An 18,599-nucleotide genomic window follows, 5' to 3' on the forward strand; every position below is an offset into this window, starting at 1 on the left:
AGATCCGGCGGGTGGACAGCCGGACGAGAGGCTGCAGGCGACGGGCGGCGGTGTGCACGGACGCAGGCGACCGGACGAGCGGCGGTGGGAGATCCGGCGGGCGGACAGTCGGACGAGCGACGGCAGGAGATCCGGCGGGTAGAGAAGAGCACGCAAGTGCAACATGCGAAGGAAAAAAAAGGAACCCTAAAGCAGATTGAGAAGAAACCTAACCCTAGTTTGGCTCTGTACCATGTTAGGAATAGCACTTGTGTTCATAATAGGGGCACTAGGTCCAAATATATACAGCTACAGGAAGGGAGAAATATACAAAAGGAAAAATAGCAACAGTACATATACACTATTAACAACCGACAACGACAACAGAGTGGTCAATTGTTATATTTATTTGTGGTCAATTGTTATATTTATTTACATCAGCTAAGTACAATCTATATATTTCCCTTGTGGGTTTGATCTAATACACTCTAAGCAAGGAGGAGTCAGGAGTCTAGGTCACAGCTAGGAGCCATATAATCTCTTTTTCTTTACTGAAGTGACTTTATCAGTAATGTGTGTTTGTCGTCGTGCTGATCAGTCATGTCAGCATCATCGGCATATTAGGTAATTCTTCCTTCTACAACTGAACAGAAAAGAAAATTACGACAGGTCTGTCAACATTCCTGTTATATAATGTTTCTAGATTCTCACCATTTGAAACAGTCAGTTATAGGAACTGACAAGGACAACCGACCAGTAAATTACTCTAGTTACATACAGCCATACACTTACATATGCTAAAGTCTTGTTTAGTTGACCAATTTGGGAGGTGCAAAATTACTGTACCAGCACTGTAGCACACTATAACGTTTCGTTTGTATTTGTGAATTATTGTCCAAATATTGACTAATTAGGCTCAAAAGATTCGTCTCGCAAAGTACAACAAAACTGTGCAATTAGTTTTTAATTTCGTCTGCATTTAGTACTCCATGCATGTACCGCAAGTTTGATGTGATGGGAAATCTTCTTTTTGCATAGTATCAAAGTTGGGAGTTTGAGGATAACTAAACATGGCCTAAATCACAATCCCATACTATATTTTCTTTGCAGGTTGGATTAAATGCACTCCAATTCAGAAGAGCACTACAAGCCTGGCAGGGCTGTTTTCCCTGATTCTGCTTGTTTGTTGTCCACTTCCTCCCCTACAATCTTCTTCCAGAACCAGTGCCTCCTCCAGACCTGCTCCATCTTCTCCATGGGCAGCTTCTTTGTTTCCGGTAAGAACAGATAAACAAAAAGTGTCATCAAGCAGATCCACCCACCGAAGATGAAGAACGTTGCCGAGTTGATGCTACAGAGAACCTCAAGAAAAGTCTGGCCGATCACGAATGCCATCAAGAAAACCACAGCAACAACAATGCTCTGTCCGGTGGACCTGATCTCCAGTGGGCAAACCTCAGCAGGGACCAAGAATGTGAGAGGGCCCCCATGACCACGCAAAGCCTGCAACGAACACACACATTATGATCAACACTAGGTATGCATACTCATTGTCCATGTCCTCATAGTCCTTGAACTTTGCAGCCAGGATTGCACCAACAGTGAACTGAGAGAGGATCATCTGCACACCCCCTACAATGAAGAGCTTCCTGCGCCCAAACCTGTCGACCACCATCATCGCTATGATGTTGGCACATGTTGCGCATAGGCGTGTCACCACCGAGGAGAAGAGGGACGCCGTCTCCTTGAGACCGATTGTCCCGAACATGACCGGCGCATAGAAGTTCATCACATTGATCCCAGTAACCTGATTGAAGAATGGGACCAGAAGTGCTATCACAAGCTGTGGCCTGTACTTTCTCTTGCATATTTTTCCGAATGGATACTTTATTGTCCTTGAGAGGTTACTAGCAGATACCAAGTCATCAAGCTCCTTTTGGACTGAGGTTGTTCCACGCAGCTTCTGGAGCAGGATCCTTGCCTTGTCAGTGTCACCATCACGTTGGATTATGAAGCTTGGTGTCTCAGGGAGGAAGATTGTGCCGATGGTTAGGAATGCAGCAGGGAGGGCAGCCATGGATAGGGATATCCTCCATCCCCATCCTGCTGTAATTTTTATGACAAAATAGCTGAGGATGTTTGTACAGAGAATGCCAAGGCTGATGCAAAGCTCAAAGCCATCGTTGATTGCCCCACGGTATTGTGGTCGCGCCATTTCTGACAAGTACAATAGGATTGACTGCAAAGGCAATTTGCACAGTACAATATTAGTATAGTTCTGTTTGTTCACCGTGAGAAAAGGAGCTATTATTATTAAATAAGAAATGCATCTAGTACAAGCTGCAGGTGAAGATATTACCTCTAATGCAAAAATACAAAATGAAACTATGCTTGATCACCCTTGTGTTCTTTAAAAATATGTGATTATAGGACAGTACTATTAAGCTATTGTTGCATTAATACTTTTCATCTCCCTTTCTCTTGCACAAAGTGAATTTCTGAATATCCAATGTTTTTCTACTAGCTAATCTACTTATTATCCAGTAAATATAACTAGAAAGTTGAAACTAGGAGTTAAAATGGCAATCTCACTTTTACTTTCCAGCAGTGTTGTATCTCCACTTGATACATATCACTTTATCTCCAAAATTTAAAGGTTCTACATTCTTTAGAAAGCAACGAGTTTGTAAGAATGCGTACAAAGATGGGCACTTGTCAGATTATGGTTAATGGATCAATCCATCAACAACGATGACACTTATGTCATCGTAAGCCAAACATGTCGCTGCTCAACTATGGCAGTCAATCGTTGCCAACTTGGGAGCTGGAACAAATTACACCCACAAAAACCCTTTGTCTTTTGTCACTCAGTCCAACTCAATGAAAGACTTGACCTGTCTACGAAAGGTTGCATTTCAAGTCTGACACTGTTTTCATAGCCACACATTATTTTTTGAGTTCATGCAAGATATACATGCACAGTTCCAGGCCCGTACATTATACGGTGCAAACGGCGCGACAGCGCCGGGCCTGCTAGATTGAAGGGCCGCCTAATGAGCAGTTAATCACCACCTAAGTGCTGGCTGACCTCTTTCCACGTTCTTCTTCCATGTTCCAAAGCCCACATGCGCTTCTTCCATGTTCCAAAGCCCACAGCCCAGAGCCAACAGAGGAACGTCGATAAGATTCACTCTTTACTCATTTAGCATGAAATGCTTATGCTAGTTTTTAGTATTGCAAAACATATGGAGTTATATAATGAAATATGAAATCTAAATATGTTTTGGTTATTCATATTTTTTAATATAGGATCTCATTTTGTATTTCGCACCAGGCCTCCAAAATTTTGGTACGGGCCTGCACAGTTCATTTATGTTTCTAATATACTAGAAAAGTTGCCTGACACGAAGTTGTACTGATTTCTTGAGCTATATAACATGTCGTAAACAATTCAAAGTCTCTTTTACTTATATTGCACGCGCTTGACCACATGCAGTGCCTTTGTTTCCTTCAAATCTGAATTATTCTTCAAGTCTGCCAAAAGAAGTACTGCACTACTGATTTATGATTTCTTGAACTATACATGCGCCATATCACATGATAATAAATTGTTCAAGCATAATTTACCTGATTAGTGAATCCCAGACCAATTCCCAGTAGAATTCGGTTAAGGATCAGCATGGGGACATTTACAGCTGCACTGCCGAACACTGATCCGGTGACGAAGACGGTGCCGCCGATGAGCATCGACACACGGCGGCCATACCTCCTTGTGATGGACGCTGCAACCATAGTTGAGACAAGGCCAGCAACGTACAGGGAGGACGTGAACAAGGTCAGGAGCTCGCTGTTGAACTCGCAGTAGTGGCTCACTTTGACGGTACACCTCCGGGAAGAACCTCTTCAGGAATGAGTCCATTGAGGTGACACCACCTATCAGACACACGAGCCTTAGGTGATTTCACGAAAAATTAAATTATTTGGAATCCATGCATAGAATCGTTGACATTATGAAACATTCACCAATTCAATTGACTGGACAAATCAGGAACTGCTTGATGTTGCCAGGTCCTGCAGTTCTAGAAAGGCAATGCTAGTATGCTACCTTCTCTGCTCGACTGAAACCTATAGACATTTCCAACTGAAAATAGTGTGCGATAAGGATTCTGGGATGGTGATGACCAATGAAGGGCGGATTGTGATCCGAATACTTTTTTTCTATGAAGCCTTCTCGAGCTCTCGTCTTTTTTTACTCCATATAAAAAGGGCATTGTCTCGTGTTCATCCACAGCGATGAATGCAGTAGCAGCTTGTTGTTGGTGGCAACTGGCCAAACCAAGCTGAAGAAGTGGAGTGTAGCCGCAACTGGCCAAACGCAACGGCATGCCGAACCATCAGTTTCGGCCCATGCATCTTTCAGGCCCAATCACCAAAATCAATCACCAAATCCTCTGCATCTTCCTGATCGACTAACGGCACTACCAAATCGCGTGCAGGTACAGAAATAGTCACGCGGAAAGTACGAACCGGAGATGCCGAGGTCGTAGCCGAAGAGGACGCCGCCGCTTCCCGCGACGACGCAGGAGAGCACCACGAACGGCGTCACGCGGCCGTACCCTTCCCCGCTGTCCGCCGGAGCGCCCTCCACGAACGCCCCGATCGCCATCTCCTCTCGTCCTGCTCTATCTCCTACCGCCCGCCACCACCACCATCCATCTTTCAGCTTCTCCTCGGCAGGCGGCGGCGTGGAGTGTAGCGGCTAATATTGGCGACTGGCGCTACTCGTTTTCGGGCTGGTGCTGACGTGTCCACACTCGCCGCCTCCGGCCGCTGCCCCGCTTCGAGTAACTCCAGTACGCTTTGACGGCATGACTTCTCTTGTTTCTTGTTTGCGATTTTTTTTTGGCGAAAGTTTCTTGATTGTGATCGGAGTAACTAACAGGGAAAAAAAGGGAAAAGAATAAAAAAGTATACGTATAAGGACCCACTTGCCAGTAGCTTACCTCCCCGACTTTTTTGGTTTTTAGCTTCTTTTTTTTTTTAAGATTCTCACACCTGACGGAAATATTTCAAAATCTGGACCTTTAGCTTAGCGCCATCCACACTGGCGCCAAGGTTACACATCTCGACACCAGAGGATTTGGCGCCAAGATCGTTGCGCTGTCGGTGACGTGGGTGCTGACATAGTAGGGGGCTTGGCGCTAACGTCGATGGCGCCATACTTGACGCCGTAGATCTTGACGCTAAGCTTGGCGTCGTAGCGTTTCGAATGAAATATGTATAATTATTCCGAGGAGCGCACCACACACTACGGTTCAGCTGGTTAGGACGTGCGCATCTTATCCCAAAGGTCTAGGTTCGAACCCTGGGGTAACAGCTCGACGCTAAGATCTACGACACCAAGCTTGGCGCAATCGACGCTGGCGTCAAGCCCCCTACTATGTCAGCACCCACGTCACAGACGGCGCAACGACCTTAGCGCCAAACCCTCTGACGCTCGGTGCCAGCATGGATGGCGCTAAACTAAAGGTACAAATTTTGAAATGAGAATCTTTAAACAACAAAAAAAAATCGGTTACCTCCCCTTTTCTTTTGAGATTTCAGTAGCTTCTGTTATCATGGGCCTTTTTTCGGGTGTGGTTCATAACTGAGCCGAATAAACATGTGGATTATCTCACTCATTAGCTGGGCCAAGCCCAAACTGAAAACAGGACCAAAAAGGTGATTGGGCCGGGCAGGCAGTAGGCACCAATCCAATCCAATCGTCAGATCCGATCCTCCGCGCCGTCTCCGCTGCCGCACTGCCGGCGAGATGGACTTGCCGGCGTGCTGCGGGCACTGCCTGGAGCGGAACAGGGCCGATCCTACCCTGCAGCTCTGTCCATCTCAGCCCTCCCAGCCCCGCTCCTCGTATCCTCCGCCCACATCTCCATATCCGAGCCAACTTCAGGGACCACTCCATCTCCATGCAGCTAGCGGAGGTAATATCTAGAGCTTTGTGCGCACTTCCGACTGCGAAAAGTATGGGATATGCCAAGATTGTTTGGCTAGCAAGATCAATAATTCCGCATCGCAGACCTGTCATGTTTTCCCTGAACTGAAGCGGCTCTTATCACCAGAACATATTTGTCTCCGTGTTCATCAATGATTTCAGGATAGTCAGCATATTAGCTAGTTTTTCATTTTGTACAGCTGAACATGAAATATATGGCAGGACTACTAGCCTGTTCGCTTCAGCTTATTCAGCCGGCTTATCAGCCACCAAACAGTATTTTTCTCTCACAACAAATCAGCCGTTTCAGCTTTTCAGCTTTTGTTTATACGGTTTGGAAATTGGAATGGCCAGCTATAGGAAGTTGAACTGAAAACGGCAATAGACCAGCCAAGTACAGTAGTTAGATACAATAAATATACCGTGCAGTTACATCTGGTAACTAAAATCATATATACTGTGTTTCCTTTGCAGGCTTGATCTAACACAGCTCAATTCAGGAAAACACTAGGAACTCGACAAAGCTATTGTCCCTGCTTGTTTCTTTTCCTCTTGTTCTTCCCTCACAATCTTCTTCCAGAACCAGTGCCTCCTCCAGACATGCTTTACCTGCTCCATGGGCAACCTTTTTGTCTCCGGAAGGAACATATAAACAAATAGAGTCATCAAGCAGATCCATGCACCAAAGACAAAGAACGTCGCGGACTTGATGCGACAGAGGATCGCAAGAAATGTCTGGCTGATCACAAATGTCATCAAGAAAGTCACAGCAACTACAATGCTCTGCCCTGCTGATCTACTAATCTCAAGTGGACAAACCTCAGAAGGGATCAAGAATGTGAGAGGCCCCCAAGACCATCCATAGCCTGCAACAAACACAGACATTATGATCAACACTAGGTATGCATAGTCCTTGTCCATTTCCTCATGGTCCTTAAACTTTGCAGCTAGAATTGCGCCCACAGTGAACAGCGACAAGATCATCTGGATATTGCCTACGAGGAGAAGCTTCCTGCGCCCACTCCTGTCAACCAGGATAATGGCTACAATGTTCGCAAATGTTGCACAGAGGCGTGTGACCACCGAAGAGAGGAGGGATGCGTTCTCCTTGAGACCTATTGTCCTGAACATAACTGGAGCATAAAAGTTTATCACATTGATCCCAGTGACCTGATTGAAGAAAGGGATCAGCAGTGCTATCACCAATTGTGGCCTGTACTTCCTCTTGAATATATTTCTGAATGGATACCGGGTTGTCCTTGAGAGATTGCTAGCAGAGACTAAGTCATCAAGCTCCTTCTGGACCGATTCCGTTCCACGCAGCTTTTGCAGAAGAACCCTTGCCTTGTCGGCATCACCATCATGCTGTATTATGAAGCTTGGTGTCTCAGGGAGGAAGATTGCACCCATGGTCAGGAATGCACCAGGGAGTGCAGCCATGGACAGAGATATCCTCCAGCCCCACCCTGCTTTAATTTTCACAACGAAATAGTTGAGGATGTTTGCACAGAGAATTCCAAGGCTGAGGCAAAGTTCAAAGCCATTGTTGATTGCCCCACGGTATTGAGGTGGCGCCATTTCTGACAGGTACAATGGGATTGACTGCAAATGTAATTTTCATAGAAAGATATTAGGTTATTAGTACATTCCTGTCATGAAGTTGCTGTTCCCATTTCCTGAACAAAAAGACCATGATTTGTACAATTAAAAGCTTTGTTACTTAAACTGTATGTGGTTGATTAAGAGAGTGCCTTGATTTCCTTCAAGTCAAAAGTATTCTACACGTCTGCCAAAATTACTATAACTGATTTATGATTTCTTGAACTATATATGTGCTATACTAATTTCAGTACTCCTTACAAGGTTACCTGGTTAGTGAATCCGAGACCTATTCCGAGTAAAATTCGGTTGAGGAGCAGCATAGGAACATTAACAGCTGCACCACCGAACACTGATCCTGCGATGAAGAAGGCGCCGCCAATCAGCATTGATGCTCGGCGACCAAACTTCCTTGTGATGGATGATGCAACCAGAGTAGCCACAAGGCCAGCTATGTACAGGGACGACGTGAACAGGGTGAGGAGCTCGCTGTTGAACTGGCAGTAGTGACTCACTTTGCTGTCCTGCTTCTGGCGGTACACCTCCGGGAAGAACCTCTTCAGGAAGGAGTTCATTGAGGTAACACCACCTGTTACACACACAAAGAAGCTCGTGGCATGAATTTTAAGGAAAATTTGGGATACACGCATAGAATTTAGGATATTGTCAATTGTTCACCAATTCTATGAAAAAAAAATCCTGTGAATTGTTTCCACCGTTTTGTCATGCAAAAAGAAGAAATGACAGATATTGGCAAGTTTCTCTGGTCCACTTCAGCTGATAGACATGTCCAACTTTAAGCATTTTTCATGAACACAGTTTGCAAAACTTGTACCATATTAGCTAGATGATCATACACCAAAGCCACATTTCATAGGCCTCAAGCGCATAGCACTACTGCTTATAAAATAACCTGCACTAGTACTACTTTCCTCCTTGAAACCTTTTCTTTCCATGTGCTAAAGTGAACGAAAAAGGAAACAACGGAAAGCACTCAGAGGAGAAGGGTATTATCTTCTCAGAGATGAAATGCACTAGACCATAGGAGCAGCAAAGTTGGCAAGCAATATTGGTGAAGAAGAAAGCCTTAACTGAAACAGACTTCGTACGTCGGCTTGCCGGCCCCGTATCCCCGACCGAGCCATCTCAATTAATCAAACAATCTTTCATCTCGATTTACTACTGATGGCAGTACCGAATCATCGTTTCAGATAAACACAGTGGAAGTAAATATGGCAACGACCGGGACGAACCGGAGATGCCGAGGTCGTAGCCGAAGAGGAAGCCGCCGCAGCAGGCGAGGACGCACGACAGCACCAGGAACGGCGTCACGCGGCCGCCGTACTCCACCCGGCCGGCCGCCGGAGCAGCAGCATCCTCGATCTCCATCGATTGATCCCTCACGGCTGCTGCTCTAGCTCCTCCTGCCCCTCTAGGCCTCTAGTCGCCGGCAGGTTGGTGGCTTCGTGAGCTGGTTTATTGACCGAAGCGCCACACTGGCTCTCGTACTAGGGTCTGTACTAGGGTCTCATAGTTCAGGATCTGTTTGGTTTCCGTTGCTTATTATAAGCAACTATTGTAGTTGCTTATTTTTAGCTCTAGGTGTTTAGTTTGGGTTGCTTATCTGCATTAAACGAGGCTGCTATTGACATATTTGCCCCTAATAAGTACATGCCATCCCATTTCAATATACCCCTAATAATTACCCTGACCCTTGGCGCTAGATGAAGTTGGCGCCAGGAGTTGCCTGGCCCTTGGCACCAGATGCAGTTGGCGCCAATTCCAGTATGTTGGCTGCCACGGTGCTCGGAGCCAGCATCCTGTTTTTCTTCGGAATTTTCTTTGGCTGCCACGGTGCTAGGAGCTAAATTTTTATTCAAATCAAATGTTGTTCAACATTCTACAAATAACATCGTTACAAAACAATAAAGCTACGATCTATTGAACAGTCCATCGGCAATCCAATCCCTAAATTGGTTCATGTCCTAATCTTCGTCCCCGTGTTGACTAGTATCCGCATTGTTTTGTGACGACGATGCGTCCGAAGACGCCACATAGCATTCATCATGATCCACCCTCTCAAAGTCCACATCAGCAAGTGCACTCTCTCTAATGAAGTTATGAATTGCCATGCAAGCGATAATTGTGTTGCTTTGCTTTGCCATTGGATATGCCGGTAAATCACGCAAAATACGCCATTTGTTTTTCAAAACTCCAAAAGACCTCTCAATCACATTCCTTAGTGATGAATGGGCATAATTGAAAAGCTCTTTTTTACCTCTTGGGAGTGGTCCTTGTCGAAACTCTGGGATATGATATTTCGTACCCTTGTATGGTGAAAGATAACCCGGTCTGTTTGGGTACCCAGAGTCCACCAGATAAAATTTTCCTGCACAATCATTTATTTTCGTGTTATATTCAACTCATGGATAGCTATTGTGACAAGTATTGGATCATAGAATAGGGAAGCACCTTCAGACGGATGAGAAAACTTGTCGCCGTACTTGATCAATGCATCTTTGAAGACTCTCATGTCATGCACCGATCCAGGCCATCCGGCGACAACAAAAGTAAATCTCATGTCGAAATCACATATTGCTAATACATTCTGGCTGGTGTACCCATATCGTCCCGAATGTTGGACAACCTTGTCCACTCGCACAACAACAGGCACATGTGTTCCATCTATTGCTCCAATGCAATTATCAAAGTAGGGGGAGAACCGTGGTGATTGCAGTCTATGATGCACGGTACTAAATGTTGGATCCATTGGTCTAATGATATCACCTGCTAGCTTGCAAACACTACGCAATACTTCTCAAACTTTCTACTGCATGTTTCAGTTAACCTAACAAAACGATCCTCAGCTTACCTCATGGTTTGGGGGGCACCACAAATCCACACAAACATAGCTAAAGACTCTACTGATGTCATCCTCCTTGTTGACTTTAACCCATAAGATTGGACTAGGATATTGTGTAGCCTATCAAACACATCCCTACTCATCCTGAACATGTTATAGCAAGATGTCCTATTTCCTAGTGTAGTAATAACCCATTCATAACCAGTTTGGTTTGCAACCTATATTTAGCTTTGTCTAGGTATGTGTTGTAATAATACATACCGACAGCTGCGCAAATAGTAGTAAGTGCCCTCCTCCTCCTCTTCCGTCTTTTCAGCCACTCTTCATCAGAAATCAGACGACGATGAAGAGTGATCAGTAGGAATCTGTACAAACAAAATAAAAACGATCAGACTTCATGAACACAAATCACAAATAACTAAAATGGCTCACAAATACAACACATGACACATAAATCTTATCATAAATATAACAGATGACACACAAATGGGATGACAAATATAACAGATGTCACAGGTCTGATGGGTTCACAAAATAAAATTGCTCACACATAACAAGGGTTCACAAAACAAGATAGTTCAAATAGTTCAAACATTATTTCTGTTCCTCTCAAGCAACTTCAATCTAAGTGGTCAGTAGCTTGACTTGTTCCTGATGCACTTCATTTTCAGCAATGTCAACCTAGCTTCATTTGTGTTAATGTTGGAAAAAATAGTTCGGTTGTATCTTGTGGCAAACAACTCAGTGGCCATGAAAAGTTCTTCTGTACCATCTGATGCTCCACATTCCCTTGCCATGTTGATGCTTTGTTCTATCTCATAATCTTCCCTTTCCTAAATTTTCCATCTTTCTTGCATCTCCATCTCCTTTTCCTTCCTCCTATATTCCATCTCCATCTCCTTTTGCTTCCTCCTTGCTTCCATCTCCATTTCCCTCTGCTTCATCTTTAACTCCATCTTAACTCTTATTGTGTTTGAGTCTTCAGAGCTGCCAGCTTGCATGGTGTGGACAAGACCCTTGAATATGTGTAGGAACTGATTTTTCCCCTTCTTTGGCGGACTAGATGCTGTATCTTTTGTGCTAGAACTCCTCTTGCGACTGCTATTACTCAATGGACTTGCATAGACATCAGTTCCATCTTTCTCAAGGTCAAGATCATCTTCTGGTACATCAGTTCCATCTTTCTCGAGGTCAAGATCATCTTCTGGTACATTTCCAGGTACGGTCGACGAATTCCCATCCACAACCACCTTCTGGTACATCTCCTGTAAGTCATCAATATAGTGTGGCATATATCTTGAAAATATCATGCACTCTGAACTCTGTAATATAAAAGAAAACAGCAATTAAGATCTTTCACAAACATATAACCTTATACTAAAATTTCTTCAGGAAACAAGAATACCTTAATGTTATCTTTCCACCACTGATCGTCAGCTATAATGGCACCATTTGCTTTTCTACCTAATCCTGACTGTGACATTGCAAACTTATAGAATTCATAAAGTTTCTTGCATTGTGTCCATCTATTTCTGAATTGTTTGGGGGCATGGTTCAGGTTTGTCCTTTTTTTTGAATTTTTGTACAATTTCTTTGTAACCCCTTGTATTCATCTTCCCATCTAGGCAATTTCCTAGCCTTATTTGCTCGACAGATAGTTCACAAAAGATACTGGTGTTTTTTGCGCTCCAATTTGCCTTGTCATACTTGTTCTAACACATAACATGGGAAGATAAATATAGCTCAAATTGTTCTTTTCTAACACACATGACCATGGAAAGGTAGCTAAGATAAGAATGCTTACAGAAGGTAAGGAGTCAACATCTTCATTATCCATCTCTTCTTCATCCACCGTGTTCGTGAACGATGGAAAGTTTATTGCACCTGAATTAGATGTGCCACGTCTGCAGCCACTGAATTGAGATAACCTTCTCCGAACTGGTGGACGGAGGGGAGGACTTGCACCTACAGTTTTGAAAATATGGTCCAAACAGTAAGCACACAGTTAAATAGATCATGATTGTTGCACACACTTCATGGAAAAAAATCAGATCAGGACTGAGTTTGAATTCTTAATTGAGTCAAATAACTAAATTGTATCAAATAACTTAATCAGAAATGTACATTAGAATTGCACACACTCAATTCTGATTGTTTATAAATGGAGTGAAATAACTAAATTGTACACACAAATAACTAAATCAGAAATAACTAATTGAGTGAAACAACTACATCAGAAATGTACATTAGAATTGCACACAATCAAGTCTGATAGTTTCTAAATTGAGTCAAATAACTAAATTGCACACACAATTCTAATTGAGTGTGCAATTCTAATTGAGTCAAATAACTAAATTGCTTCTGATTAATTGCTTCTGATTAATTTTTTCAAGTTCTAATTGAGTCAAATAACTAATTGAGTGAAACAACTAAATCAGAATTGTTTGTAAATTCTCGTCAAATGCCTAAATTGTTTGAAGGCTCCCAACATTAGAATTGCACAACACATGGCATCTACAACATTTGTACAAACAACTAACCATACCTACAGTAGCATTGGACAGTAGCATTGGAACATGTCTAAATTGTTTCAATTCTCCCAACAGTAGCATTGGACAACACATGTACAACATATCTACAAGTCTCCCATACAAATGAACCATACCATAATCATGATGAAGGAAAGAATGTGAACCTGCGGCCGGCGAATGTGAAGCGCTGACACTCTTTCCACGAGCACAGCGACTACCTCGTGTAGCACTCCTTATCCGGCCGATTGGAACACCACTTGCACGTTGACGGGGAGGTTGAAACGAGCCTAGTCTCCCACCATCGCCACGCCCTCTTCCATGATCGAGTAATGCCGAGTACTCATCGATGTAGGGGAATTCCTCTTGCTGCGAGTTGAGATCAAGATTCCCCATCCCAACCCTCCCTAACGATACACTAGGAGCTGCCCGTGGTTGCTGCGGCCATTGGGACAGGAGCTCCAACTCATTGGGGTCGAGGACGTCAGGGGGTTGAGGGAAGGATGGACCTGCCGAGGATGAGCCCCCTGCGAAAAAAAATCACGGTAACCGTCCATGATTTTAGGTTTGGGGCTGGGTTGCGGAACATGGCCGACGGTGGATCGAGATGTGGCTGGAGGACCACGGCCGGCGGCGGATCGAGATGTGGCTGGAGGGCCTCGGCCGGCGGCGGATCGAGATGTGGCTGGAGGACCTCGGCCGGCGACGGATGGAGATTCACTTGGATCGAGATTGAACAGGGGGTGGGGTGGCTTGGAGGTGCAGGGCCCGTCGGTGGCGTCGATGCGGAAGGGGGCGGTGCCTTGGATGCGCAAGGGGCCGTCGCTAGCTTCGAAGCACACGGCCCGTCGGCGACATGGGTGCGCAAGGGGGGACGGCGGCAAGCGAAGCTGAATAGTGAGGGGGCGGCGGCGGTGGGGACTATGCAGAGGTGGGCGGCGGTGGATAAGGTGTTGTGGCAGGGCTGTCGCCGGCGAGACGGAGGGATGGCGCAGGGTCGGAGAGAGTGGAAACGACCGTTGAAGAGATGGTGCAGGGGCGCCGACGGAGGGATGGCGCAGGGGCGCCGCTGCCAGGGATGGCGCACGGGACGCAGGGGAGCGAGTTTTGGGGGAGAGAATGAGAGAGAGAAAGGGGATTTGGGGGGAGAAAGTGCGGACGGGGGGAGAGAGAGAAACAGGATCTGGGGGGAGAGAGTGCGGACGGGGGGAGAGAAAAAGGGGGAGTAAATGAGGGTAGGGGGTAAAGAGCACCTCATAAGCAAAATAAGCAGCTCTTGTGTTGCTTATGTGCTTATTTTAAGCAACCCCATAAGCAACCTCATAAGCAAGAGTGATTGGTTTCATAAGCAACTTATTTGCTTATTTTAAGTTGCTTATGCATAAGCATGTGAAACCAAACAAGCCCTTAGCTTTTAGCCCATCCACAGTACTTCCATCTATTAGCACTCCCGTTTGAAAATATGGCTAATGGATAGAGCTAAAGTTCATGAAAAGTTATTTTTGCCATTTTATCTCCTCACCTCCTCCCTTTCTCTCCCCCCTTTTTGTCTTTTTTGAGGAAACATCCCCTTTTTGTCTTTTCACGAGCCATTAGCACCCATTAGCTCCTCCCCACCAGTTAATGCTTTTGCACCTTTTTGAGAGTGGGTTAAAGTTTATCCCTCCCATTAGCCGTTCCGTTTGGATGGGCTAATACATAGGGGTGCTAAACTTTAGCACTTTCATCCATTAACACTTGGATCCAAACAAACCCTTTTATAGAAATGTTCTATGCTAGATATATAATGAAGTACTGGATAACAAATTGCTTTGTGTATTATAGATATGAAATTGTAACTATAAGTTGTAATACTGTACATTGCACGTGAACTTGTATTCATTTATTGAATGGCCAATGCAGGGATGAGTTTGATGAGGAGAAAGAGCCTGATGGAATGGTTCTCGCTGGCTGGTCTGGTCCAGTGGATAAGCAAATTACCAGTAATGGTGACAAAAGATCGGTTCCGTCTTCATCCAGTGCAGATGATGTTGACAGCACCGCCGAGGATGCATCAGTGAAACCTGGAATGAAGCGCAAGCTGAATGAAATACTAGAGTCAAAGGAAAATTTTGATGCCCTCCAGAATAAGTCAGATGTTGGTTCTAGTAGTGCACAAATCGTTGAAGATGACGACGATGACATTGTTATGTTCAATGAGGACCAGATGCAAGGCAAGAAGAAGAGATTGCAATAGCAACTCATTCCAGAGATAACAGCTGTTGACTTCCGACGTCATGGCTAACACATTATTTGATCATAACGTCTTTTGTAACTTATCTATGCGGTGATGTGCTAGGCTGATGATGTTGAGATATCGATAACAATGCCTGGGACTTTTTTTTGGCCTTAGATACTGCCCTGGAGGATTGTAATCTGTAGTGGTTACGCACATGAGCAACTAATGCTCTTCTGACAGCCTGCTGCAAGATAGCACTTATCTCATGAACCAAGGTTCTATGTTAGTGATGATTTTTGTTCAGTTAGGGGTGACCTGGTAAACCGCTAAGAAGGCTGGACCAATACTTTGCTGCCTCACTGGTGCCGCAAGATCACTGGATTTCTATGGGTCTGAAGAAATCCTTTGATCTTGTAGCGCCTGTGAGGCAGCGAGTGACATGAGATTCTAACTTTGGACTTGTTTCAGAAGTCATAATAAGGTCCCGTTTGGTAGAGCTTCGGCTTCTCATAAAACGGCTTCGGCTTCGGCTTCTTCGGTGGAGTGACTTTTTTAGTGAAGCTGAAACCGTTTTGCAAAATGTTTGGTAAAACGGTTTCTCAATGGCAATATATGTAATTTTATAACGTTTGGTAAAACGGTTTCTCAATGGCAATATATGTAATTTTATGATCACTTAATGCTTGGAGAGAGACGAGAAGCCGGTGAAGCCACTTTTTTCGGCTTCTCCTCTCTAGTGTAAGCCGTTTTGCGGCTTCTCCCCGGTTTTGGTGGTGAAACTGTTTTGAAATTGACCTTTTGGTAAGGCTTCACCAAAAGTCGGTGGAGAGGCCTAATTCTTTTAGCATCTTGTTGGAAGATAAACAGGTCGATAATTCCTAATGAAATATGTGCTAGGCACGTTTTTGAAAAAAAGATTGATCTTTCCTATGTCTCTCCTAGTACACCAGATCAGACTACAACCAATTCAAAAGCAAATTACTGGAAGACGAAGTCAGAATGAGAAAATTGCAATTTTAGGACTCCAAACAACGCGCTTCGCTATTTTAGGACTCCTATCGTCGACTTCGCTAAAATGACCCTCGAAACGTTGGCACTTCGTTATACATGACATTTGCTCATTTAAAATACTTTTCCTAAATGAAATACATGTATTTTGGCATTAGAGGACCATATTGCCCTCATCTCTTTTTTCCTGGACGTGGCCTGCCCTGCCCTGTTTTTGTCAGGTCTTTTTTCCTGGACGTGGCCTGTTGTTCTGTTTCTATTTCTATCACAAGAACATATCACGCGTCGCCATTCGTCGCCCCACCCTCACGACGGGAGATCGCGATGTGCCGTCGTTCGTCGGCCCGCCTATCCCTCGTGATGGGAGATCGCGACGCGCCGCCGTTGGTCTCCCCGGACATCGCCGTTCCTCGCCCCGGACGCCTGTGTTCTTCGTCCCGGATGCCGCCGTTCGTTGCACCAAAGGTCCTGGCATCCGCCATGGATGGAGAACCGCCGCCTGGGGTCATGACCACAGCACTGGGTGCCGTAGCCGCGGCGGCGGCTGCCCTACCCGCGCCGCCTGGGGCCATGGCCGTAGTGCCGGGTGCCGTAGCCGCGGCGGCGGATGCCCTGGCCGCGCCGCCTGGGGGCATGGCCATGGCGCCGGGTGCCCTAGCTGCGGCAGCGACTGCCCATCCCGCGCCACCAAGGGCCATGATAGGGATGCCTAGTGCCCTGGTCACTGCTCCTCATTCGGCAATAGAGTGCAACATTCCTGTTCTTGAAGTGCAAAGGTATCGGCTGCACTATATTTCTGTTTTTTTACCACGGTAGTAGTAGACAGTAGTAAAACATGAATTCATTGTTTTAGGCCCCAAGTGGAAAATATGAAAAGAATTGATTGGGATAACATACAAATAGTGGAGACACATGATGACGAAGGTCGTATTGCACTTATGAGTGAGTCGCAGATTTGTGAGCTTTTAGGTTTGACAGAGGAGGACACAACAAATATACCTGCACAAGGCTTTGATTGCGCAATGGATGAGCAGGAGCATGATGATGAGCTTGGGCAAAATAATGGTGGTGCTGCCATTCCTACTAGTGATGAGATACCGGGTGAGATGGTCATTTCATATGACAAGAACAACCCATCAATGGATTTAGGAACAGTGTACCCAACAATGGAGGAGTTCAAGTTGGCAGTGCGGCAATTTGCAATCAATAAGGATTTTGATTTAGGAACTGAGAAGTCATGTAGGACGAGATATAGGGCTTTTTGCAAGTCCGGTGTTGAAGATTGCCCTTGCCCTTGGAGGATAAATGGCACCAAACATAAAGGCCAAAGCACTGTGGAGGTGAATAATTTTTTTTTCTTTCATTAATTCTTCTTTTTATGTAAATTAATATGAATCTCATTGCTTTTTTTTTGTTTTGCAGGTAACCGTCTTAGTCGATAAGCATACATGTGTATCTAGCATGAGGCAGATAACTACAACTCCAAGTCTGAAGTGGGTAGCTAGCAAGGCTGTGAGTATCCTTAGAGATGATCCAAATATTGGTGCTAAGGAATTGCAAAAGAAGTTGCAGACAGATCACAAGTGTCAAATTGCATATGACACTGTATGGCGGGGTAAAGAAAGAGCTCTTGAAGAGGTTTATGGCAAATGGGAAGAGAGTTTTGAGCTCTTGTTTAGGTGGAAGGCCGAGGTAATGAAGCGGTGTCCCGGGAGTGTCGTTGAGATTGAGGTACTTCAGGTGGATGGTCAAGTATATTTCCACCGTTTTTTCTGTGCGCTTAAACCATGCATTGATGGTTTCTTGGAAGGTTGTAGGCCTCATTTGAGCATAGATGCTACAGCACTTAATGGAAGGTGGAATGGTCAATTGGCGGCAGCTACAGCAGTTGATTGTCACAATTGGATGTATCCACTTGCTTATGGCTTCATACCTTCGGAAACAACAGACAACTGGACTTGGTTCATGGAACAATTAAAGAAGGCTATAGGTGACCATTCACTCCTTGCTATTTGTTCTGATGCTTGTAAGGGCTTGGAGAATGCAGTGAAGAAAGTATTCCCAAATGCAGAGCAAAGAGAATGCTTTTATCATCTTGTCAAAAATTTCTCGAATAGATATAGAGGGTTTGGCCAGATATATCCTGCGGCAAGGGCTTACAGAGAAGACATATTCTATGAAAATATAGCATCAATGATGAAGGAATCATCAGAAGCAGTGAAATGGTTACAGACCAATCATAAGCTATTATGGTATAGGTGTGGTTTCAATCCAGAAATAAAGTGTGACTACATAACTAGTAATGTTGCTGAGTCATTTAATAACTGGATTAGAGACCATAAAGACTTGCCTGTTGCTGACCTAGCTGATAAGATTAGAGAAATGATCATGGTAAAGTGGATGGGTGAGAAC

General features: G+C 44.7%; 2 protein-coding genes and 1 pseudogene across 2 annotated transcripts; 1 reads left to right on the forward strand and 2 right to left on the reverse strand.

Moving 5' to 3' along the window:
- Nucleotides 1-1,001: 1,001 nt before the first annotated feature.
- LOC101778119 lies at nt 1,002-4,742 on the reverse strand (annotated as a pseudogene).
- A 1,588-nt stretch (nt 4,743-6,330) lies between these two features.
- On the reverse strand, nt 6,331-9,112 carry LOC101778516 (hexose carrier protein HEX6). Its single transcript, XM_004983594.3, has 3 exons — nt 8,824-9,112; nt 7,840-8,159; nt 6,331-7,573 (listed from the first exon to the last, which is right to left on the reverse strand). The coding sequence occupies exons 1-3, from the start codon at nt 8,957-8,959 to the stop codon at nt 6,479-6,481; spliced, it is 1,551 nt and encodes a 516-aa protein (XP_004983651.1). The 5' UTR covers nt 8,960-9,112; the 3' UTR covers nt 6,331-6,478.
- A 5,785-nt stretch (nt 9,113-14,897) lies between these two features.
- LOC101779336 lies at nt 14,898-15,325 on the forward strand. The gene has a single exon (XM_004983596.2). It carries the CDS (start codon nt 14,898-14,900, stop codon nt 15,195-15,197), a length of 300 nt encoding a protein of 99 aa, XP_004983653.1. The 3' UTR covers nt 15,198-15,325.
- Nucleotides 15,326-18,599: the final 3,274 nt, after the last annotated feature.

The sequence above is a fragment of the Setaria italica genome, chromosome IX (assembly GCF_000263155.2).
Source record: "Setaria italica strain Yugu1 chromosome IX, Setaria_italica_v2.0, whole genome shotgun sequence".
Lineage (NCBI taxonomy): Eukaryota > Viridiplantae > Streptophyta > Magnoliopsida > Poales > Poaceae > Setaria > Setaria italica.

Coding starts and splice junctions, on each gene's coding strand:
- LOC101779336 (XM_004983596.2), top strand. CDS start 14,898: ATGGTTCTCGCTGGCTGGTCTGGTCCAGTGGATAAGCAAATTACCAGT.
- LOC101778516 (XM_004983594.3), bottom strand. CDS start 8,959: ATGGAGATCGAGGATGCTGCTGCTCCGGCGGCCGGCCGGGTGGAGTAC. Junction 8,160..8,823: donor CTACGACCTCGGCATCTCCG/GTTCGTCCCGGT, acceptor TGTGTGTAACAG/GTGGTGTTACCTCAATGAAC. Junction 7,574..7,839: donor GTCTCGGATTCACTAACCAG/GTAACCTTGTAA, acceptor TTACATTTGCAG/TCAATCCCATTGTACCTGTC.